The sequence below is a fragment of the Fusarium verticillioides genome, chromosome 10, assembly GCF_000149555.1.
Source record: "Fusarium verticillioides 7600 chromosome 10, whole genome shotgun sequence".
Lineage (NCBI taxonomy): Eukaryota > Fungi > Ascomycota > Sordariomycetes > Hypocreales > Nectriaceae > Fusarium > Fusarium verticillioides.
In genome coordinates, this window is record NC_031684.1 from 1,195,117 (window position 1) to 1,217,106 (window position 21,990).

The 21,990-nt window shown below is 49.2% G+C and overlaps 9 protein-coding genes across 10 annotated transcripts; 4 read left to right on the forward strand and 5 right to left on the reverse strand.

Annotated features, from left to right (window-relative positions):
• Positions 1-198: 198 nt before the first annotated feature.
• On the reverse strand, positions 199-2,732 carry FVEG_08690 (hypothetical protein). Its single transcript, XM_018897575.1, has 4 exons — positions 1,804-2,732; positions 1,534-1,750; positions 1,096-1,484; positions 199-1,044 (listed from the first exon to the last, which is right to left on the reverse strand). The coding sequence occupies exons 1-4, from the start codon at positions 2,068-2,070 to the stop codon at positions 409-411; spliced, it is 1,509 nt and encodes a 502-aa protein (XP_018755265.1). The 5' UTR covers positions 2,071-2,732; the 3' UTR covers positions 199-408.
• Positions 2,733-3,255: 523 nt separating this feature from the next.
• On the forward strand, positions 3,256-6,288 carry FVEG_08689 (hypothetical protein). 2 transcript variants are annotated; one of them, XM_018897574.1, is made up of 7 exons: positions 3,256-3,561; positions 3,613-3,740; positions 3,795-3,894; positions 3,944-4,085; positions 4,138-4,346; positions 4,404-4,984; positions 5,096-6,288. In XM_018897574.1, the coding sequence occupies exons 1-6, from the start codon at positions 3,424-3,426 to the stop codon at positions 4,842-4,844; spliced, it is 1,158 nt and encodes a 385-aa protein (XP_018755263.1). In that variant the 5' UTR covers positions 3,256-3,423; the 3' UTR covers positions 4,845-4,984; positions 5,096-6,288. The 2 variants fall into 2 exon arrangements, with proteins under 2 accessions (XP_018755263.1, XP_018755262.1); XM_018897573.1 differs by having other exon boundaries at positions 3,350-3,561; positions 3,613-3,894.
• FVEG_08688 (hypothetical protein) lies at positions 5,420-6,010 on the reverse strand (the record flags this gene model as incomplete). The annotated part of the gene is made up of 2 exons (XM_018897572.1): positions 5,420-5,821; positions 5,906-6,010. The coding sequence occupies 2 exons, from the start codon at positions 6,008-6,010 to the stop codon at positions 5,420-5,422; spliced, it is 507 nt and encodes a 168-aa protein (XP_018755264.1).
• A 2,631-nt stretch (positions 6,289-8,919) lies between the features above and the next one.
• Positions 8,920-11,108, forward strand: FVEG_08687 (mannitol 2-dehydrogenase). The gene has a single exon (XM_018897571.1). The coding sequence runs from the start codon at positions 9,390-9,392 to the stop codon at positions 10,899-10,901; it is 1,512 nt and encodes a 503-aa protein (XP_018755261.1). The 5' UTR covers positions 8,920-9,389; the 3' UTR covers positions 10,902-11,108.
• A 696-nt stretch (positions 11,109-11,804) lies between these two features.
• FVEG_08686 (hypothetical protein) lies at positions 11,805-13,275 on the reverse strand. Its single transcript, XM_018897570.1, has 2 exons — positions 12,174-13,275; positions 11,805-12,118 (listed from the first exon to the last, which is right to left on the reverse strand). Exons 1-2 carry the CDS (start codon positions 12,920-12,922, stop codon positions 12,097-12,099), a joined length of 771 nt encoding a protein of 256 aa, XP_018755260.1. The 5' UTR covers positions 12,923-13,275; the 3' UTR covers positions 11,805-12,096.
• Positions 13,276-16,337: 3,062 nt separating this feature from the next.
• FVEG_08685 (iron-dependent peroxidase) lies at positions 16,338-17,769 on the forward strand. Its single transcript, XM_018897569.1, has one exon. It carries the CDS (start codon positions 16,567-16,569, stop codon positions 17,653-17,655), a length of 1,089 nt encoding a protein of 362 aa, XP_018755259.1. The 5' UTR covers positions 16,338-16,566; the 3' UTR covers positions 17,656-17,769.
• Positions 17,770-17,958: 189 nt separating this feature from the next.
• On the forward strand, positions 17,959-19,021 carry FVEG_08684 (hypothetical protein). Its single transcript, XM_018897568.1, has 2 exons — positions 17,959-18,178; positions 18,244-19,021. Exons 1-2 carry the CDS (start codon positions 18,044-18,046, stop codon positions 18,949-18,951), a joined length of 843 nt encoding a protein of 280 aa, XP_018755258.1. The 5' UTR covers positions 17,959-18,043; the 3' UTR covers positions 18,952-19,021.
• FVEG_16399 (hypothetical protein) lies at positions 18,994-20,279 on the reverse strand (the record flags this gene model as incomplete). Its single annotated transcript, XM_018905638.1, has 5 exons — positions 18,994-19,372; positions 19,428-19,581; positions 19,635-19,944; positions 19,996-20,183; positions 20,240-20,279. 5 exons carry the CDS (start codon positions 20,277-20,279, stop codon positions 18,994-18,996), a joined length of 1,071 nt encoding a protein of 356 aa, XP_018755257.1.
• Positions 20,280-20,743: 464 nt separating this feature from the next.
• On the reverse strand, positions 20,744-21,938 carry FVEG_08683 (gluconate 5-dehydrogenase). The gene has a single exon (XM_018897567.1). It carries the CDS (start codon positions 21,836-21,838, stop codon positions 20,861-20,863), a length of 978 nt encoding a protein of 325 aa, XP_018755256.1. The 5' UTR covers positions 21,839-21,938; the 3' UTR covers positions 20,744-20,860.
• Between the last annotated feature and the right edge of the window lie 52 nt (positions 21,939-21,990).

Below are 21,990 nucleotides of genomic sequence, written 5' to 3' on the forward strand. Positions count from 1 at the left end.
GAAGACCGCAGTCCTTGCGTCCTGATTGGGGGCCAATTCTTAGCTGGCGGCAGGATTTGGAGCGCTTTGGTCATCATTCCTGGCGCAAGATGTTATTTTCAGCTTGGCTGCCTGGCAAAATAAGTTGAGAGTTGTGAAAGCGCTTATCCTACCTATCAAAAGCGAACCTTTCGTATAGAGGCTTTGGCTGTACAGTTTCATGGCCGCAGGCTAGCAGAAAAGCACGTCGAAGCCGCTGGCTCCATCCATGGTAAGAGAAACATAGGTACATTAATAATACAGACAATCAACAACAGCAGTGACTCGTATAAGATGAATGAATGGATTCTATGTAAGATTAAATATGGTTTATAAATGGACGGCGATATGGGGACGGCGCCTCAACTTCTGAATACGGCAAGTCGCCTCTTATGCCACAGGACCGAAGAAGCTGAACTTTCCCTTGGGATCATACTTATTCTTCAAACTCTTCAAACGCTCTTGCCGCCAGTTCTCCTTTCCATACCAGCTGATGGGATCTTCGTTGCCAAAAGCGTAGTTAACATAGACGCTCATGTGATACTGGCCAGAAGCTCTGTGGAGAATATGACGCAACTCATTACCAACAGAGGCGGCCTTCTTGTCAAGCTCAGTATCCCCAGGTTTGTATGTGATCAAGGGAGCAGTGAGGATGTTTTCCTGACGGAAGGCGAAAGCAGCACTCTTGGCATTAGTGCCTCGGACGGCCTGGGTGGAGTAACCCTCAAACATGAAGATAGAAGTGTTGAAAGGAGTATCAGGACCTGTTTCTTTGGCGAAAAGGCTCCATGCGTTCTTCATGGCGGCGACATTGTACTCCTTGAGGTATAGAGGGAAACGAGGGTTGACAAGACCATTCTTCTGGCAGGGGACAGCATCGACATCGATTTGTGTCCACCTGGCAAGATCGCGGTAGTCTCCGGACTCAGGAGAGATGGCAATGGGTTTCAGATCGTGGAAAGGCTTTGAGATCTTGGGATCAATGCTCTTCACACCTTCCTGGATGAGCCAGAAGAGAATGACAGGCTGCAGACATTAACTTTGGACCAAAACAATCGATGAACGGTAGAAACTTACGTTTTCGGGGTCCGCTGTAGGGTCGTGGACCCAGTAAGACCAGTTGATGACGCCCTCAGGCTGCTTTCGAAGAAGATGCTCATTGGCGGTATGATACAACTTCTCAACGTGCTCGCCACTGAAGACAAGTGTCTCGATGGCCCAGTCTCGGTGCTGGATTTCATACACCTTGGAAGTGATGGATGTCACAATACCAAAGTTGTGACCAGCACCCTTAAGGGCCCACCAAAGATCGGACTTCTTATCGATGGTCTTGAACGATCCATCAGCCAAGACAATGTTGAGCGAGACCCACTGATCTGCGATGATACCGTGATGGCCTTGGAGCCAGCCATGTCCACCACCGAGGCCTGGACCCATATAGCTAACGCACTCGCATGTTCCGGTCACTGAGGGAGGTTAGCACGTCATCGTTGGTAAGAAAACATCAAAGCGTACCGGTTTGCTTGTTGGCAGCCCAAAGTGTGTCGGTGACTTCTTTGGACCTTGTACCGCCACCAATAGTAACCGTCTTGCCGTCAGCAGCGACCTTGACCTTGTTCAGCTGGCTGAGATAGATCTCAATACCATGGTCCATGCGACCCAAAGTGGTGATGGCTCCATGAGCAGTGTTGTAGGCGAGGAAAGGAAGACTCTTGGAGTTGGCATATTTAACCTTTAGAAGCAGTCATTAGCATTTGCCATGGCGATTAAGGACGAGACACTTACAGTCGTGGCAACATCCTTCTCTGTACCAGGAACGACAACTATATTGACCTTAGGAGCATCGAGAACAGACCAACGAGTGGTAGCTTTCTCAAACTCGGCAGATCCTGGACAGTAGACTTTAGCCGACTTGGATAACTTCTTACCAAGCTGGCTCAGGTCTTCAGAACATGTCCCAATAGCATCGCTACGAGCGAAAGGAGTTGTCGCACATGTGACAGCGGTGCTCCAAGCTGCCAGTGCGGCAAACGCTTTACTTGAGAAATGCATTATGAGAAACCACGTGCAAATGCAAAACACAACTTGGACCCTTGGATCAAAGACCCTTTCTAGATAAAGGATCGACGAGGTCCAGGTGCATATTTAACCTGCCTGGTTCGCCTCATTCTCTCTATGTGCCATCGGCCAACGTTTACCCGAAAAGCCAATCCCTGACAGATTCCCCTTCCTTCTTCCTGCAGCCGAGGTTTGACAAGAGAAAGGGAAATTATTCCTGATATCCTTGTTAAAGTCCATAGCCACCTTCTTTGTTCAGCATCCTGCATGTTAGATCCTCCACCTCGTCGCAGGACAACGGAGATTTTGGTGCGACCCGATCGAATATCTCAAAGTCATAGCGCGGACATGGATCCATTTTAGTACCCGCGGAACGGGTACCGACGCGGAAAATCCCTGATTTTTAGCTGAAACCCAGTATTTATTTCGGGTCCTTGTTCCCTGGGTTGCTGATCCCGAAGACACAATTGTCCAATTGGGTTCCTGGACAGGATCTGAGTGTAATCTTATCCGTAGAGCCATCAGTGTCGATTTGTGGGAGGCCTACCGAGGCTTCCGAAGGCCAGTGGGTATTGGGACCTTTTGTCTTGTGAATTGCCCGAATGCTAAGAACGAAGAAGAAATGATCGGCAAGGGCTCAAGGCGAGGTGTTGTCAGAAGTGGAAATCAGGTCTGAGATGGTAACAGAGCATCTCGAACATGTCCCCAGATTGTCGAGGTAGCATTGACAGCGCCACCTCTAATTCGACTGAGATCTCATATGCATGTAGCAGCCGAATGGGAACATCTGAGCCAGAAATACGATAGATTGAAGGAATATGGTTATTTCTCATTACGTGCGTGGCGTTCTCGACCGTAGCTTGCCGTAGCACAGGCTTTACCATCCAACTCTTGGCGCGTCATTTTCTTCATGAGCTAGCCAAACTTTGCCCTGCTACTGCTTAGCGTCAGGTACGGGCTCGGTCTCCAATATTCCCAGCTATCCCCGACTACCAACCAACTGAACATTGCATGTCTAGCATTGCCAGGGGAGGCAAGAAACCCAAGGACGAGCGTCAAATGACAAGAAAGAAAGAATTATGTAAGTTTACTTTGGTTTAGCAGGCCATCACAAAAGTTAATTTTGGCACCTGCCTGAGACGTCCTGGTTGCATGTGCAGACTAATCTCAGGGGTGCATATTCTGGGAAGCTTGTGATTCAGTGGAAACAAAAAGTGCTATGTGCATTCATGCCCCTACCAGCTTACTTATGGGGCGAAGTGTCCAGGACCCAGGCCCATGGGTCGCTGATCTCTGTTCTTTCTCTCTTATTTCCTTTTCCTTCTGATCCTTTTGTTGGTTCTGAAGATGTCGGACCCTGTCGTTGAAGGTTGGACGCTGTATGCGGTCGGCGTCGCTTCGACGATCCTCAGATTTTATGCTCGCATGAGAGTGGATGGTTGGAGGAGTCTACAGGCGGAAGACTATCTTATGGCCGTATCGATTGTGGGTTCCTGTCAAGCTCCGTGGACATGAGTCGGATATTGACTTCATCAGGCCTTTTACACCATCCAGACAACTCTTGCATATAACGTCGGGATCCTTGCCCATGGTCTCGCAAATAACGGGATAACAGATGCTCAGCGGGCGGCATTATCACCTGGTGATCCAGAATATGACTTCAGGTTGGTGGTTTACTGCCGTCCATCTCCCCATGGGTTACTCACCGAAATGTCCAGGATAATTGGCTCCAAGATCCAGGTTGCCGGCTGGACCATATACTCCGCTCTTATTTGGTCCCTGAAGTTGTCCATGCTGTACTTCTACACTCGTCTGACGGTATGAAACCCCGAACTAATCGCAAAGACACTCATCTGACATTGACCAGACGGGACTTGGCCGGCCTTATCGCATTCGGATATACGTGGGTTTCGGCCTTGTCATCGGTACTTTCATTGCGACTATTATAGCCATATTTGCTGGCTGCCAGCCTTTCCACAAGTACTGGCAGATCAACCCAGATCCTGGCAGTGAGTATCACAATCTTGGTAGCACATATGTTGTGCTGACCCTTCATTCTAGACTCGTGTCAACCAGCCATCTCGAAACCAATTGTTTGGGTCTCATTTGCAGCCAACATCTCAACCGACATCTATCTTATCGCAATACCCCTACCTATGCTTTGGGGATCGAGCCTGAAAATGATCAAGAAGATCGCCTCGACGATTGTACTTGGAGCCGGTATCTTTGTTCTTGTCTGCGCAACCTTGAAGAGTGTTTTCGTCCTAGTGGCACGTTCTCTGGTCAATCTGATTTCTCCAATACTGTTAACTAACTTTTGCATGTAGGATCCCGTTCATGGAGCCGAGCTTGCTGGAAGCTGGGGCACTCGCGAAGCCTTTGTCGCCGTAATGACAACCAACCTACCGATCCTCTTTCCGCTCTTCAGGGTCTGGCTCACGCCAATCTTCGGAAGTGTATTACGCTCCTCTCATAAAACATCCTATAAATATCCTTCCGGATTTCAGACAATCGGTGGAGGAGGACGAAGCGGCAAAAGCAACGACCCGAGCCGACGAGGACCTCCGACCGCAAACCCTATATCAGCGAACATGTCATTCAATAATAGCGAAGAAAGGATCGTCAAGGCAGAAGCCCACCGCATGAATGACTTGACGGACTATAGCGCGCCCAAAGGGATTATAGTTTCGAATGTGGTCGAAGTAATTCATGAAGACAAGAAGGGCGACAGTAGTAGGAGCAGAGAAGGTTCTGAAAGGTCGTGGTAGAAACGAGCTCAATACCTATGAGCAGAAATGACAATAATATACAGTATACCAAAAAGGCTTTATACTATCAGGGCCATGAGACATGACCGAGGGAGGCAAGAAAACTCAGGACCTTGACCCTAAGCGATGAAAACATTTAGGTAAGTCTAGCCTAAGCTTAGAGGACTTTTGTCAAGTTTATCCTAGCATACTCTTTCTAAGCTTACATTTTTCTTACTCCATGAGGATACGTTGATTTAACAATAGGTCAGGTCACATTTGATAGCGTTGTTTCTTGTTTTTATCAGCAATACTGGGCTTCTTGAATTGTTTACCAATCATAAGATCACTGCAACAGATGGTTTATACCGAGTTCTACCAAGCTGCAACCACATTGGAGCCATGTGATGTGACAAAACCTTGTAGCAACCTGGCCTTGATGTCGTGGCTGCACGGTGGAGTGTCTTCAGAGGTCAATCGCGTCTTAACACTCCTTATCCCACGAGCGCCATGCGCCTTCAACTTTAAAGTTACCAGCGGGTTCCAACTCCTCAATGTACTTGTAGTAGAGAAGACAAGTACCAGGGCTTCCGTCATCATGGGCGTAAGAACGACATGGCGTACCGTCTCCAATGGCGGCGCATCCGGCCTTGCAAGCGGCCAAATCGGTCTTCAGACGCCGAGAGAAATGGTCCAGGACCATTCTTTCCCAAGATACCACACTGAGCGCAGCTCGGGTGTGAAGATCCCGAGCCTGCTGCAGCGGCGGTAGCCTTGCACTCGGCCAGCTCAGACTCGAGCGCGGCCTCTCGTGCAAGGCAAGCTTCCTTGGCCTCTGCATCGGTTTCGGCAAAAGGATCAGGCTCAACGAAGGGGTCGTCGATCTCAACCTTGGCCATGTAGATGAAGTCTGATCTGGTGCGATCTTCTCCATCGGGCTTGGAGACGATGCATTTCTTGGAGGGAGGGTGGAATGAGCAGACCTCGACGCCAGCAACCTGTCAGAGGGCAGCACAGGCTTTGGCGGAGGCGATCCCCTCTCGAGTGGTGCCCGTGCGAAACTTGTTGCACTTGTGCTCTACGATGTAGTCTGGGATGATTGTCTCGCGGTGACCTTCAACGCAGTCAGCGATGACATGACAAGCACCAAAAAGTGCGGCCAGGCTATAGATGACAGAGACTTTCATACTGGTGGTTGGGTAATAAGCAAGTGTAAGAATTGGTAATGGGGTAAACTCGGAGAGATAACTAGATCCAGTGATTGGGGTGCTTGTGAGTTAATGAGGAAAATGGAACGACTAATGCCGGAGAGTCGAGATACTTATACCTGGTTTCCCCCCTCATCGCTGCCCTTCGTTTTCTCTTGAACCTATCGCTATGAGATACAGATATGCGTTACTTCAATCTTACTATGAGCTCAATATGAGCCCCCCAATCTGCACCTTGATTCAACGAGGCATGAGCTTGCAGAACTCTGTTGATCCTTCCTTGACAATAACCTCGTAGTCGCGAGAGCTTGGAGCATAGAGTTTATTGGCCAACTTTCAGCTAACCCATGATCTCCCGCTCTGATATCTGAGAGCGGCATCAAGTTCAGCTCCTGATGGTCACTTGGCGCATACAGAATGAGAAGCAGTGAGACGTTTGGAGTAAGATGAATGGTGCATGTTTCCTTGTGTCACCACCGAGTCTTGGATGTATGCAAGGAGCCCTTTGCGTAAAAGATGAGCGGGGGTGTAGGAAAGGGACTCAGGGTCAAGGAAAAGTCAAGTCTTGCCACGGTATTACCGAAATAAGCTCATTAGAGAGCCTCCTAATCTCCCGCTAACTTGCCCAGATCTTTTTATCACTCAAAATTGAGGTTCCAAGTTTTCTGGCTCCCTGAGACGGCATACTGCTCGAGTGATAATGTCAAGCCCAATCTTACATGCGTGTTCCACATACCAGCTGGGATATTCTTGCTGCTTTGGGTCTTGGCTGCAAGTCATCAACTCTTGCCCAATAGATACTCCAAGTCTGAATACGTAGAGTTCAAAGATTTCAGCCCCGTTGTAGATCGCTGCGTGGCTGACTAGATTGAGATTGCCGAGTCAGATGGGGCGAATCGGGTGTCAGATCTGGAGACACGGGATTTGCGCGGGAGGACGATCAAAGACATGCATTTGTCCGTCGACCACTCAGAAGTGACGGAATGAGATACAATGCGGGTTGGCCCATCGGAACGTCGCAGACCAGCCGTAAGTTGGCTGGCTTTTGGCATTGGTGAGTCCACATCCAGTAGTTGGCTGGGCAGGCTAGACATGGAGTAAGACATGCCGCGAATCGAACGGTATCTAGTAGGACCCGGGTTGTGTTGCTTACAGATATACCATAGGGTTTCCTACAGCTTTGGAGACTCGCTCACCTTGACAAGAAAACTATGAACGTCTACTAAGCGTCCGCTGACAATGTTCGATGCACAATGAGTTGCAAAAGCTAGTATCACGTTAATTTGGTCCCTGGTTGTAGACAAAGCTGCACTCTCTGACCAGACTCACTCGAGCTCTGGTTTTCAAATTTGTAAAGAAGACCATAGGAGGTAAGCCCAGTTGTCAAGTCGACGATTACCAATTTCGTGATGGCCCGCAACTGAGATATATTGCTGACAAGAGACAGGGCTTGTCGAGGCTGGTATTTAATCGTGAAAGTAAATGCTTGATCTCGGATGAAAACTTGGCCGTGTTACACTCATCGGTGCTTGGGAAGGCTGCCCAGAACATGCCTAGCACTTTATCTTATGGTCAACAATTCACTCGATAGCTCGTTATCAGTCCCTCACTATATCCTGCTCCGAGGTCTCATCTGCATTTGTTCGCACCTCGCAGAACATCAAATGTGACTTCTGTTACAACAGAGCAGTCAGCCTGTAGCGTTCAAGGCTCTCATGGATTTACAGCTACAATGGCATGCGGGAAGCGGGGTGGGAAGCGAGCACGCACTAACAAGGGTTTCAATTGAAGAAGAGAAACAAAATGCATAATTCTATGTTTATTTTTCAGCGAGCAGGCATTGTTTCGCGACACGACTTCTCTCATGAGACGGGTATGTAGCTCATCACACTTTCGCGGTAATGGTCTGATGTGACTATAGGAATTGGCGCGTGATGCAGTCGACGCGGGATGTAGTGAAGCGCCCGAAGTGCCGAGGTTGCAAAAAGCATGCCTTGACACCGCAAGTTCTAGGTTTGCCGTTGTGTGTCAAAGGGCGTTGTCGCTACGGTGAGTTGTTCAGGTATGATCTGACCTTCACCTCACCTCAGCTCACCTCGGCATGCAGGTCAGGACGCGCGGACTGCATAAAAACCCTGATCCGAAGTTCGGAGTAAGAAGTGACCAATTGGAATGAAAGTAAATTGGCTGTCAATTCCATTAGTGTTGATTACCCCAAATATAGTGTTTTTTTATCGTGTCCATTCCGTGGGGAGACAGAGTCTGTTCTCTAGAGGCTCTTCTCATCCCGCGCGCTAGCATTGGTTATGCTGCTGCCTACAGGGACGGTACCTGAGTTGACCGCTCATTGAGGATCAGGGACCTCAGCTTACCCCTGCTTCTTCAGCTCAACGACATGCATGGGACCTATCGCGTCGAGAGCCGCGACCATGAGGCTCATGCTGACGTGGATCAAAGTAGGTCACCTGGACATGTCGACTTTTTACTCTACCCCAAAGAACTTAACTCAACCCCACGATCCAAGCTTGGCTTGACCTTCAAGGTGTAGGTGGCCTGAGCCCTGAGCTTGTTTGAGAGGTACCCACTGTAGCTTTAGCTATCGCTCCACGATAAGAGGTCTTGATAAGCATGAATGATGCAAGTTTTTCTGCCGATGACGGCGTGTGCAGTGCTGATCAGATTCTGCGGCGTCTGTACACAGTGACAGCGCAATGACTGCAGTGCTGCACAGTGAGGTTACAATATCAGGGCAGAATTTGAAACAGAAAACATGATGAAAATCTCTTTCATCATTCGCCACTGAAGAATTGACATGACAGGCAGCAAGATTCGGGATTGAATCAAGCGCTGATGTGATAAGCTGATAGAAGCTAAACTATGGGGCACTTTAACGTCACAGGCCCCAATAATCTTGGGCCCTTTGACCTCACCAACAAAACAAAACAAAGCCGGTCTCACCGCGGATCCACGGCTCCCACTCCACTAAGTTTTTAGCCACCACCACCACCACCAGAAAAAAAGAAAACGACAAAATCAATTGAGCAACAGAGTCCACCGAACACGGGGGAACGTTCGAGTTTTCGCTGCCCGAATTTATTCCGGCCTCTCCCTCTCCTCTCCTTATCTTTTTGTCGAAGAAACCACAAAACCCGGCGGTCAGCATCTGCATTTGAGCGGTGACCTCATTCCTCACAACAACAAAACTTCATCCTCTCCTCCTCTTCACATTCACCCTCATCTCTTCATACCAACCAACACCTCACTCCTCTCAACACCTAGATACCTTCTTCACTCGCATCTCCCTCCCTCTCTCATTCCTCCCTCACACACAATCACAATCACAATCACAACCGCCAAGATGACACAACGCCTAAAGCTCAACAGCAGCAACCTCTCCTCTATTGCGTCACAGCAGGGAGACCTAAAGGTCAAGGTCCCCTCCTACGACCGCAAGTCCCTCAAGGAGGGCATCGTCCACGTCGGAGTTGGTGGTTTTCACAGAGCGCATTTGGCCGTCTACGTAGACAATCTGCTCGAGAAGCACGGTGAGCGTGATTGGGCTATCTGCGGTATCGGCCTGCGACCCAACGATGCCGCCATGCGCGATGTCCTCAACGCCCAAGACCATCTCTACACAGTCATTGAGCGCTCTGCAAAGGGCAGCTTCGCCGATGTCGTCGGCAGCATTAACTCCTTCATTTTCGCCCCCGATGACCGTGAGGCCGTCATCGCAAAGATGGCTCATCCCGACACACGTATTGTTTCTCTCACTATTACTGAGAGTGGCTACTACTACAACGAGAACACCCATCAATTGAAGGACGAACACCCCGACATTCAGCACGATCTCAAGCCCGAGAACGATAACGCCCCCATTAGCACTTTCGGCTTCCTCTACGCTGCTCTGGCTAGACGTCACGCTGAGGGCCGCAAGCCCTTCACCGTCCTTTCATGCGATAACATGCAGAAGAACGGAACCATCACCCGCAACATGCTCACTTCTTTCGCCAAGCTCCGCAACCCTGAGCTTGCCAAGTGGATCGACGAGGAGGGTGCTTTCCCCAATGCCATGGTTGATCGCATCACCCCCAGCACCTCTGAGAACGACATCAAGTCGCTCGCCGAGAACTTTGGCATCGAGGATGCTTGGCCCGTTGTCACCGAGCCTTTCATGCAGTGGGTTGTTGAGGACAAATTCGCCGATGGCCGCCCTCCCTTCGAGAAGGTCGGTGTCCAGGTTGTCCATGACGTGCACGACGTCGAGCAGTTTGAGAAGCACAAGCTCCGTCTCCTCAACGCCAGTCACTCCGCCATGGCTTACCCCGGACAGCTTGCTGGCTTCAAGTACGTCCACGAGGTCATGGAGCACCCCATCTACCGCAAGTTTGTCTGGCAGATGATGCAGGAGGAGGTCAAGCCCCTTCTTCCCGAGATCCCCGGCGTCGACATCGACCAGTACTGCAACACCCTCATGGAGCGATTCTCCAACCCCACCATCATGGATCAGATTCCCCGTGTCGCTCTCAACGCCTCCGGCAAGATCCCTCAGTTCATCATGCCCTCTATCGCCGAGAACATCTGGGTTACTGGCCCCTTCCGCCGCTTGTGTTTCGTCGCTGGTGCCTGGTTCATCTACATCAAGGGAGTCGATGACAAGGGCAACACCTTCGAGGTTGACGATCCCATGCGCGAGAAACTTCAAGCTCTGGCCAAGGAGGGCGGCAAGGATCCCCGCTCTATTCTCAGCGTCCGAGAGCTGTTTGGTGACGATTTGCGAGGCGACCAGCGCTTCCTGGACGAGGTGACCAAGGCCATGGAGCTCATCACCAAGGATGGTGTGATGGAGACCATCCCCAAGTATGTCAACTAAGGGATATTGGCGGCGTTACCTATCGACTTGTTCTGGGCAGGGATAATTACAGCGAAGCGATGATGATGATCGGTTAATGAATGACTTTGGGATGGTGGGCTAGGGTTAGACGCAGGTTTGTATACCGTCCTAGAAGGCACACCTCAGATAGACATCAAGGGCAGATGCCCAAAAAGTTTTAATGATTATGCCATGATTTGATGACGATTCGTTCCATCTCGCTGTGACACTGCTTGATGTATCCGCCAACATATCCAAATACTGGTACATGGTTACGAGGTCGTTTAAGAAGTGACTGTCACAGTGTATTGCTTTTCAAGGTTGGTAAGCGCACATCGATCCTCTGTAAGGGGGCACTTGCCATTGAGTCTATGCAGCGTGTTTGTGAAGCATCAAGATGGGAGATGCTGTATCGTCGTTTGAAATTCACGCCTGCCTCAGATGAAGAACTGCAGTCGCAGAAGTTGAAGAAAGTAAAGCGAGAACACAAATTACCATCATTTCGTGTCTGAAATCGACACATCGTGCCAAAGTCTTGGAAGATGTCTGCTTTTCTTGTGCTGTTGACCAAGCTGGCTTTGAGAAGACTGAGGCGAACCTTCCAAGTGGACACTTCTGACGACGGTACAAGCCCAAGCATCCCTGGATCTTGAGATGAACAGATATCATTAGTGAGTTTCACGCACTGAAAGGGCGAGTATTGGTTTGAGTCTTTGAGATGATACTTGAGAGCTTCTTTCGGTATAAGAAAATTATGAAACATAATGAAGGATCCTACCTGGCACTTGTACCTGTCATACACAAGGGTCGGGTGATAAGGCTCATGTAGCATAAGAAAAAGACGTGTGCGATTCACTCTGCACAACTTTACGTCACGGTTACAGCAAATGTCCTCGTGCTCATGTTGTGGAACATTAATACTCATTCATCCACACGACATCACCAAGAAGCATCGGCAGAGACAAAGTTTATCATGAACGTGAATGCAAAGGTCGTAATTGCGTGAGACAAGTATATACATATTGTCAGTAAACCAAATAATCCGCATAAGAAAACGCGAATGGTTTATTCAAGAATTGAAATGTGAGTTCATAGCCCTGGTGAGTCGCTCTCATAACTTGAAGTGAAAAGATACATCAAAAGATCGCTGCCAGCTATCCCGAACCTAAGCATCCGTCCATGTCGGTGTTGACATTTAGTAAGGCTTGTCACCGATCCTGCATCATGATTAGCGAGTGTTGCATTAATGGTAGAGAGTTAATGGGAACTTACATGTTACCGGGCTTCTGGTAACGGGCGACAACCCAAGAGGCACCGGAGCTGTCCTTGGCGACGGCCATACCGACCTTGGTGGTAGTCTTCCAGACGCACTGGGTGTAGTGACCGAAGGACATGTAGTTGGAGCCGGAGATGGCCTCGCCGTTGTACTGGCTCTTCTCGCTCAGGAAAGCCTCGACAGCAGAAGCGAAGGGGTTGGAGCCGCTGCCCATGTAGAGGTTCTCGCCATCCTCACCCTGAGAGTGCTGGAGGCTACCGAGTTGAGCAAGGTGGTCGGCCCACTCCTGGGCACCGGAGGCAAGAGAATCATCCCAAGTAAGAGGCTCGTTACCGACAGCCTTGCGGGCCTCGTTGTGGAGGTCGAGGGCCTTCTGCTGGTCAGAGTCGAGGTTGGAAGATCCAGAGCCAGAGTCGGAGCTGGGCTGAGTCGCAACGGGGGCCTCCTCTTGGGTGGTGGCGGGCTCCTCCTCCTGCTCGGGCTCGGGGGCGGCGACGTAGGTGGGCTGGGGAGCAGGGTTCTTCTTGGGCTTCTTGACGACGACGGGGGCGGGCTGCGACTCCTGGACAGGGGCGGCGGGCTGCTCGGGAACGTAGGTGGCCTGGGGAGCGTTGCCTCCAGCGGTCACGTAGTGAGTGACGTACTCATACTCGGTAACGACCTTGTAGTGCATGTTGCCGTTGCCCCAGGGAGCGGCCATGGCGCCAGCGGCCATCATGGAAACGATGAAGCTTGAGAAATGCATCTTGATTGAGAGTTTTGTTGTTGTTGTTGTTGGTTAACGTCACCGGGACTGGGCTGTAAAAATTGTTCGAGTTGCTTTAAAAAGAACGTGCTAAGGAGTGAAAGAATGTAGAAATGATCCTTCAAGGATGAATGAGTGGTTTGCCTGTTAAGGAATGAGTGACAAGACGATTGAGTCTGGAGAGGAAAAGAAGCAGAAGATGGGGGAACGGGAATCAAGGTTATAATATAGTTGTACGGCAGACAGCCAGCGTCATGATCCCATTGGATGAGACATGTCAATGATCCCGACAGTTGGTGTGGTGCCATGTGAAAAACGAAATTCGATGTGCAAGCCTGGGCCCTGGGCCTTGCAGGGACAGCAGACAACGTCGAATTGATTGAAAGAGCGGAGTTCTGTGTTTCAAAAGGATGATGCTCCGATGGGCTGCTCGATCCAGGGGTAGATAGACTAAACTAGCTAGACTAGCTAGACTAGACCAGGGATAAAAAGAAAACCGTTGATGGCCTCAGCTTGCCGAACCAATCAATACGAGGTCTCGCAGCTGACACCCGAGTCTCCAGATGGGAAGCTCGGGTTGAGTGTGGGGAGGGATGCCACACTGAAACCCCTCATACCAGTCCTGCAATTCTAAATCCTTACCCAGATCTTGCCTGCATGTTTCGCCTTGACGCGGCAATCAGCCAGCAAAGAGAAGAGATGACATGCCGGGGCTTGTCCTTGTTCTTGGATCAGGGACCGAACATGCCGGCGCGGTATTTTGACGCCACTAGACGAGGGCGGCAAAAGGTTCGTACCATTCGCCGCCCTTGGCTACGGGGGATGGGATGGGATGGGATGAGGGAATACGAACGGTACGTGCAGCGCTTTAGTGCATTCTTTGTGATGATGATAAGCGTCAAGGAGCACAAAGCGCATCTAAGACAGAGTGAGCACTGGTGTCGTCCAGTCTCGTCGCACAGACATGGACTATCCTCATCCCCCGGGTTTTCTGTAATCACGGGCGACGCCTCCCAATATAAAATAAAGTTGCAAGTTCGTAATGTGATCCCCGAGTACAGGGATCTACCGACCAGGGCCAGGATGTTTTCAAGATTGATCGAAATCAGCCTTGAAAATTGGCAGTGATGCAAAACACCCTGCCATAGCCCCCAACAAATTCTCCTAGAGTCCTCACTCACTCATGCCCGTACATGATTATTCTCCTTCCTTCCATATGCAAGTGAGAAAGGGGGCCGAGACGACCGGTCGTGTTTTGTCAAGCTTAAAAAGTTTGCTAGCTTTTTCTTGACTCGTTTGTTCCGTTGCCTCTGTAACAGGCTAACTGCAGCTACTGCAAGGGACAGATGCACTATATTACTGGTCCACGATGGCTGGCACTCCGCTAAACTTGCAATACATGCCACTGTCCGCTCAGTAGAATGTCATCGAACGCGGCCCAAGACCAGCAAAAGGGCAAAAGGGGGTTTCAACGAGAACAACAAACTCCTCATACAATGGATCCCTTTAGCTATAGCTGTTGAGCATGTTTTCGTTGAAACAGCCATCGGCGTTTTGAGTCTTCTTTGTCGGACCTCGCGGGTGCAGACCGTCATCGAAACAACGCCACAGCGCTTCTCCCTGACGAGAGCCCAATCAACTGCAAGCGCCCTCTGTTTCTCACCGTACGCCAGGCGGTCGATCATAGCAAATGCACGCCTCGTGTGCACCATGTTTCCCTCCCCGACATTTTGCGCGCAGGTCTCACAGAAGGTCAGTGAGTGACTGAGTGACTGCAGTGATCGGCGAAGGGAAATCTCTCGTCTGCCGATGCTAAAAAAATGTTCCTGATGATCGGAAGCTGGCGCTGGCACTTGAGGTTGCATCTGCCCAAATGATCCGCTTTGGATGGACGTCCAGACGTGCATTTCATGGCAGACTAACCCAACGTTAGCCGGTCCGTGTTCAAGAAATTCTCTCCTGCGAGCACATGGGGTCCTGAGAAGGCTTATTTCCGATAGGATTCTGGATGACTACGATTCGTCTCGCATTGATATTTGATCATTTCCGAGCCTTGGAGCCGGAAACTGGGATCGTGGCTTGTCAATTTTCACCGTAACAATGGAGTTTCAGCTCCCTCATTGACTGATTCCTCCGCAAGACATGATTGTTCATCCCTCCGGGCCTCTGATCGGGTGGCTTTGTTTCCATGCTGCATGCTGCACTGTGTGCTGTGCCTTGCTGTGCTGTGCAAAGAACTTGGCGAGCGGGGAATGCCAAGTGGGCTACGCGTAAGCAGACCGACATTGATGAAACAAGCAGCGACTCATTCAAAGAGACGGTTCTTTGAAGATATTTTCAGACATTGTATCGTATCTTGGGTCACTTGAAAGGCGATCTACTCAAAGCTAAAGGACTGCCAAAGCGCTGTCCGTATGCACTAATGACAGAAATAATGGACAGGTCTGGGCTCTTTTACGCACGAACCAGCAATTTTAAACTTCCCGTATTCCTCTGAAACCGCCACATCAGCTGCCTTCCTAACGAGGCCATGGCTTGCGACTATTGCTTTGTCAGATTGATTAATTTCTGCCGACGACTCACCTTGCCAGATCGTTGTAGCACGGCATTTATTCATCACTATACGACGCTTACAGGGTAAACAACTCTCATGGGGAAGTTTCGCCGTGAATATGCGCGTAAAGCTGCGATGCCAGGTCTACGGTCTGAAGAGTAGTTCATGCGACATGTGAAGTTCCACGATTAATGGCGTGGGTTATCACCTGCAAAACTGTTGAGCTGTCAATAAGAAACAAGGAAACATGATAGTTTGTCCGAAAGATTCAACAAGATCCTGTATGCTTACAGGCATCAGAAGCAATCCACTCTGGGCCAAACAGTGGAGGGTTGTCAGAAGAGGTATCCAGGGTAAGTCAGTAACGGATTCACAGCCACCGTCCAATATCAGAGTTGCAATGCGATACGAATATTAAATGAATGAGTCCAAAACTTGTAATGATCAAATTGAAAGATCCATCTCAACTTGAAAACTGCTTCGACCTTCACAGTCCATGTAACCATTTGTGAACCTTAGTCGAATATTTCAAGATCTGTCGGTCGTGAGATGCTATTGAAGCTCTATTCCACGATTTATACGTAGAACACCGACTTCGAAGTTCACACATAATAAGTAACGAATTCACAGGCACAAAAGTAACCTCCCATTCATAGTATGGTAGCTGCGAATGATTTCGAATATTGCTGACTCACCATGCAGCGAAAGCGACTGTGATACTACACTAACTGAACTAGATTTATCAAGGGGCAAGATGGCTCTTATCTGATAGGCCACCAACAATTGGTCTTATCGATAAGCACAAACGTGACAGCAACCCCGCGGTTGTTGATTATTTTGCGAGCCTCATCATTGGCCAATTACTCATACCGCAATCAGCATAAGTAAGCCCTCTGCGTCATGATTACGCCGATACCTCCAATAAGGTTGATGTTATCTTGCATTTACTCAAGACTTACAAAGCTCATGTCAGCGAATGTCGTGTCATGATCCCCGAATATGCACTTAGAGGCTATACGAGCCAGCTAATGTCACATTTGGCGCTGACAACCGTGAGCAATTTATCGTAGGCGTTCGAGCTTCCCAAGATATGCTGTTCCGTCGGGTCTTCATCACGTATCAGACACCATTGGGTCCTTCTGTCTCACGTATTACATCAATCCACTGCCTAAAAGTTGCAAATTCCTCCTTTTGTAAGCCAAGACGCTTCTTGTCAAGTTCCGTGCCATCCGGTTTCAAAATGAACCCTCAGGCAGTGGAATCTCCCTTGTCACAGTCGGCGACATTCCTCGTTCTCTCGGCAACAGACAACCCAGATGCCAACAAAACAATCCGATCAACATTGTCTAGCATTGCAGATATTACCAAGAACATATCAATTCGCCACCAAACCGCTAATCTCTCATGTACTGTTGGTATTGGAAGCTCGGCATGGGACCGATTGACCAAACTCCCTCGTCCTAACGAGTTACATCCTTTCAAAGAGTTCAAGGGATCAAAGCATACTGCTGTATCGACCCCAGGTGATATCTTCTTCCATATTCGCTCCGAGAGAAGAGATATGGCATTTGAATTCGAGAGACAACTCATGGATAGACTGGGTGATGCTGTCAAGCTTGAAGACGAGACCGTCGGTTTTAGGTATTTTGACACGCGCGATGTCCTTGGATTTGTCGACGGGACTGCCAATCCAGTCGGCCCCGATGTCAAAGACACGGTGCTTATTACTGCACAAGATGACTCGGCTGCTGTAGGAGGCAGTTATGTCGTGGTACAGAAATATCTTCATGATCTCAAAGCATGGAAAACTCTCAAGACAGAGCAGCAAGAAGAAATCATTGGGCGCACGAAGCTGGATAATATCGAGCTTGATGATGCGGACGAAGGGCAACAGCAGTCCCATAAGAGTCTTGCTACGATTGAAGACGAGGGAGGAAGCGAGCATGACATTCTACGAGATAACATGCCCTTTGGATCTCCAGCTCAGGGTGAGTTTGGCACATATTTTATCGGGTACTCGAAGAAACTTTGGGTCATCGAGAAGATGCTGGAGCGCATGTTTGTCGGTGTTCCACCTGGGATGCATGATCGGATTCTCAACTATTCCAAGGCAGTTACAGGCTCTACATTCTTTGTACCGTCGGCCGATTTTCTTGCTGGACTTGATGATGATCAGTAGATGAGCTTTGATGTCTTCAGAGAAATAGTAGAAATATCAATAAGGATAAATCTACCTTAAATTAGTGAGTGGTTTGTGAGAGACGCTTAGATTATGCTATCCAACCCCTACCCCTACCCCAGCCTCACTATAATCATAGATTTCCTGTGCCACATGTTTACTGCACAGTAAACGCACCCTCAGTAGCTATCTCGGCCAATTAAATGTCACATTCGGTGCTGATGCGGGCCGATCAGATCGACCTTCCCACCACGTCAATAGCGTATATAGCGTATTTGGTGATGTAATGTCAGACAGATCCCTCGCAATTTCGCTCACAATTACTTCGAAACCACGGCGCTTTTGCAATCTTTGCCCATTACCAAATACTTTGCAAATAAATCGTACGATGTCTAATGCCGGAATCACGAAGAATCCACGCCCGAAGCGGAAGAACCGACCTCGGCCTTTGCCGCCCGATGTCACGGCTAGGAACCTGGCTATCGAGAAACAACGCCGAGGTGAACTAAAAGAAGATTTTCTGGTGAGACAACCTGTGATAGAAATCTCAAGATATAATTCAGTAACCTTGTTGTGGCGCTTGGTTAGGAACTGGCACGCCTGCTGCCCGACCTTGCCAATACTCGGCGACTTACAAAGGTTCTCATCGTAAACAAGAGCATAGAGCATGTGCGACAACAGCGCGAACTTTCGATAGCCGCAGCTAGTGACATACAAGAAATTGTCGACCAGAACCATCAGCTTGTCGCTGAGGTAAATGCTCTGCGTGCTCAGATTGGAGGATCATCTATGCCTCAAGCCCAGGTCAAGCCCATGACCCAGGCTATGACCCAACTAGCTGAAACAAAGAATCACGTCTTCGGAACATTCCCTGCAGGCTTTGGGGACAACTGGGCACAGGAATACTCCCAAGTCCAGCATGAGACAACCCGTGAAGCGAGCTTCTCGACCGATAATCTTTACGCACCCCCTCCCCAGCCAACAGAGGTCAATATTACACCAGACACCATGCAAAGCAGCCTAGAAACTACTCCGAGATCTGCACCCGTGTCAGTATACCAGGAACCGCAAGTGAACTTCAGCTTGTGCCTGAATACAGTGGCCGAGCCTAGCTTTCCTTTCCCAGATCTCCTGGAAGTCGGTCATTCTTATTTGGATGATCCTTTAATGGCGAGTTCCTGGACACATGGAATCCTTCATGAGGATTCGGAATGGGTTGGTGGTCTCAGTGAAAGCGATGTTTTATCTTTTCTTCACAATAGTGTAGGGGATAATGAGATACAGAGTTGTATTTAATGAGAGTTACTATCGGCACGGAGAAAAAGGAAATGATAATACTCAGAACTGGTTTAAAGCTTCTTCGATTGCATCTCGACTCTGCAACTCGTTCGCCTTGAATGCCTCCAGAGCTGTGTCAAGCCCCCTCTGAGTAAAAGTGTCAGCAGCGATAGCCTTGGTCAGTGCGGCCCCGTTATCTGCCAGATAGTCGATATCGAGTGCTGGAAGCCCAGGCCAGCCTGGACCGGCCAGGGGATCAATATTTGCCAGATGGGCAACTCGTGACGACGGGCTACCGGTCTTCATGTGAGAATCACTTCCAGGTGGCGGGTTTGCTTCGGCATCCAATAGCGAGAGTTGAAGGAGGATATCCTCAGGAATAGTGGCGTGATCACAGCCGAGCTCGGCCATAGCTATTGCCTCACGGGCGGATATGAAGCTGGAGAGCAAAATCAGCGCTAAGGGTTTTCACTCTCCCAGATTCTGTTACATACCTTGCTGGCTTGAGTAGTGGCTGCGTCTTACCAGTCTCTTGTCGAAGGCGCTGGTAGATGTGCTGGATTTGTACGATTCTGTGTGACATAGGATGATCAAGAGCTGGGTCTTCAGCATTGGGCCACTGCCCTCGGTCGGTATGATACCAAGGAACTATGAGGACGTGAGCATATGGAAATAGCCACATAAACAAGGCATGACCTCACAGTTGTAGTAGGGGCTAATAGACAAAGCCTCTGCCTGGCTGGCAGCTATGGCCTGAGAGACAGAAAATAGAGAAGTTCCCAGCGTGCGGATCCCTTCTCTGAGTAGAATCGGACTGGCGTTGAGAGCAGGACCTGTGCACGGAATCTTGATACAAATCCGATCTTTCGAGATACCAAGCTTCTCGAACTCGCTTGCATAGGATCGAGCCTGGGCCACAACTTTTCTTGTGTCGTATGCGTGGAAAGCTGAGGTTTGAAGCAACACTCGCCCCTGGATGTTCTCTATGTTTTTGGCGCACAGTAGAGCACTCTGTAAATGATGAAGTGAGTAAGTGGCTACAAGATGGATAAAGTGAGGTACCATTCGATCAAGGATTATCTCCCATCCTTCGTCTTTGCCTTCTTCGACAGTTTTCAAGAATAGTTCCCGGTTCTCGGGAGAGATCATTTGCTCATAGACCAAGCGCTGATTGCTCGTCTGATCATGTGGTTCGAAAGGCAGAAATCTTTTCGCCTCTACTGGATCCATGCAGTCAATGTCGATCTTGACTATAAAATAATTCAGCACGAATAATGACAATAGAGAAGAGGAAGGGTTGCCGTACCTTGCTCCTGGAGCTTGTCAAGCCAGGTGACTTTACTCATGGTGAATGACTGCTGTCCGGAGAGAATAGAGGCTGTAAGATAGAAATGATTTGAAGAATCCGTAGAATAGAAATAAGAAAAGGACTGGCCTTATTTATAGTTGAAAGGGACGCTTGAACGATGATAGAAAGCCCCCATGGACAAGACAGCGGAAGACGTCGTGGTGAGTAATAGGTGAGACGCTTATGCATGAACTGTACAGTTACTTACACCCTCGGAGGTATCAAAATGTTGTGTAATGGAGAGTACTGTACAGTAACCCAGCTATTCCAAGTACCTACCTCGTGCATGTGGCGACTGTACAGCTACGGTAACTATGTGTTTCTATCTCTGATATGGATTGAAGAGATGAATCAAACGATGAGTGTAGGCTATTGCCTCTGTGAGAAACACTACGAAGCAATTCTCACGAGATGTCCGCGATGGACGTTTTGACTGATCATCACCAGGTGGATTATCAGTAGATGACCATTAAATTGAGAAGGCTCGCCTTGTGCTTGTCATTTTAAAGCTTTATAGAAATCAAATTGTGAGTAGCTGGTTGGGACTAGAGTGTACTGCTAATACTTTCTCAGGGATCTCTAGAAGACACTGATCCCGCCATCCACAAGGATGTCTGAACCAGTGATGTAGCTACCTGCTTTGCTCGCCAGCAAGATAACAGCACCAGTGAGCTCCTCCGGATTTCCCATGCGACCGAAAGGAGTTCTCTTGGCCCAAATAGCTCTATGCTCGGCCAAACCGTCCCCCTCATTTAGAATAGTGTCCATGTACCCAGGACTGATACTATTGACACGGATGCCGTGTACCGCCCACTTTGCGGCAAGTGAGCTTTTCATAGAGATGACGGCCGCCTTGGCAGCGTTGTAATGGACTTGAGGTTGAGGAAAGTTGACTATATGGGCAGATATGCTTGCCATCAGGATGATTGAGCCCCCGGTTCCTCTGTTTGACATACGCTTTGCAACAGCTTGTGCTACCAAAAATGAGCCCGTAGTATTGACGTCAAACATGGTCTTGAATTGCTGTGGAGTAATGTCCAAAGCATGCGCTGCAAAGGCAATGCCTGCGAAGCAAAGGCAGATGTTAATTGGACCAATCGTTTGCTCCGCGTTGGCAACGGCGGCTGCAACGGAATCGGGATCTGTCACATCAACCTTGGTGAATGTGATCTTTACCTCAGGAAAGTCGTCTTGAAGACTCGAGACTGTACTTCGCCCAGCATCAGGATGCAGGTCAAAGATAGCTAGTCCCTGCAGTCCGTGTTCAAGCAGAGCTCGACAGGCGACAGACCCGATATCGCCAGCGCCCCCAGTCACTATGGCATTGCCTGTCACCCCGAATCGAGCTCGTGCTCGATCAAGGGATGTAGAAATGGAGGAATCATGGCCTGGGGGAGATGTTTTAGACTTGGCTGAGCCGTCACTCAATTGCATTGACGGAGGAGCGCGAAACTTGAGCTCAGATCGGGTGACGGACATTCTGACCAGGTAATGAGGGGTAGTACAGTGAAGCAATCGATACAAACAAGGATGATGAATGAGCTGGAACTGTGCCATCAATGAAAACTACAGGGGAAATGCAGTACTCAAATATCTGTTACATGAAGACTCTCAATTAGACATCAACATAATTAATGATTACCCCGACCCAGTCTTGAATGAGATCACATACTCACTGGCGTCGTAAGCTGCTGCTACTGTACAGTAAC

Excerpts from the sequence above, each read along its gene's own strand:
- FVEG_08684 (XM_018897568.1), top strand. The coding sequence starts at position 18,044 with ATGTCTAATGCCGGAATCACGAAGAATCCACGCCCGAAGCGGAAGAAC. Across the intron at positions 18,179-18,243 it reads AACTAAAAGAAGATTTTCTG|GAACTGGCACGCCTGCTGCC; the intron begins GTGAGACAACCT and ends GCGCTTGGTTAG.
- FVEG_08689 (XM_018897573.1), top strand. The coding sequence starts at position 3,424 with ATGTCGGACCCTGTCGTTGAAGGTTGGACGCTGTATGCGGTCGGCGTC. Across the intron at positions 3,562-3,612 it reads ATCTTATGGCCGTATCGATT|GCCTTTTACACCATCCAGAC; the intron begins GTGGGTTCCTGT and ends TGACTTCATCAG. Across the intron at positions 4,086-4,137 it reads GATCAACCCAGATCCTGGCA|ACTCGTGTCAACCAGCCATC; the intron begins GTGAGTATCACA and ends CCTTCATTCTAG.
- FVEG_08690 (XM_018897575.1), bottom strand. The coding sequence starts at position 2,070 with ATGCATTTCTCAAGTAAAGCGTTTGCCGCACTGGCAGCTTGGAGCACC. Across the intron at positions 1,751-1,803 it reads AGAAGGATGTTGCCACGACT|GTTAAATATGCCAACTCCAA; the intron begins GTAAGTGTCTCG and ends CTGCTTCTAAAG. Across the intron at positions 1,045-1,095 it reads CTACAGCGGACCCCGAAAAC|CCTGTCATTCTCTTCTGGCT; the intron begins GTAAGTTTCTAC and ends TAATGTCTGCAG.
- FVEG_08687 (XM_018897571.1), top strand. The coding sequence starts at position 9,390 with ATGACACAACGCCTAAAGCTCAACAGCAGCAACCTCTCCTCTATTGCG.
- FVEG_08685 (XM_018897569.1), top strand. The coding sequence starts at position 16,567 with ATGCTGTTCCGTCGGGTCTTCATCACGTATCAGACACCATTGGGTCCT.
- FVEG_08686 (XM_018897570.1), bottom strand. The coding sequence starts at position 12,922 with ATGCATTTCTCAAGCTTCATCGTTTCCATGATGGCCGCTGGCGCCATG. Across the intron at positions 12,119-12,173 it reads TACCAGAAGCCCGGTAACAT|GATCGGTGACAAGCCTTACT; the intron begins GTAAGTTCCCAT and ends ATCATGATGCAG.
- FVEG_08683 (XM_018897567.1), bottom strand. The coding sequence starts at position 21,838 with ATGGCACAGTTCCAGCTCATTCATCATCCTTGTTTGTATCGATTGCTT.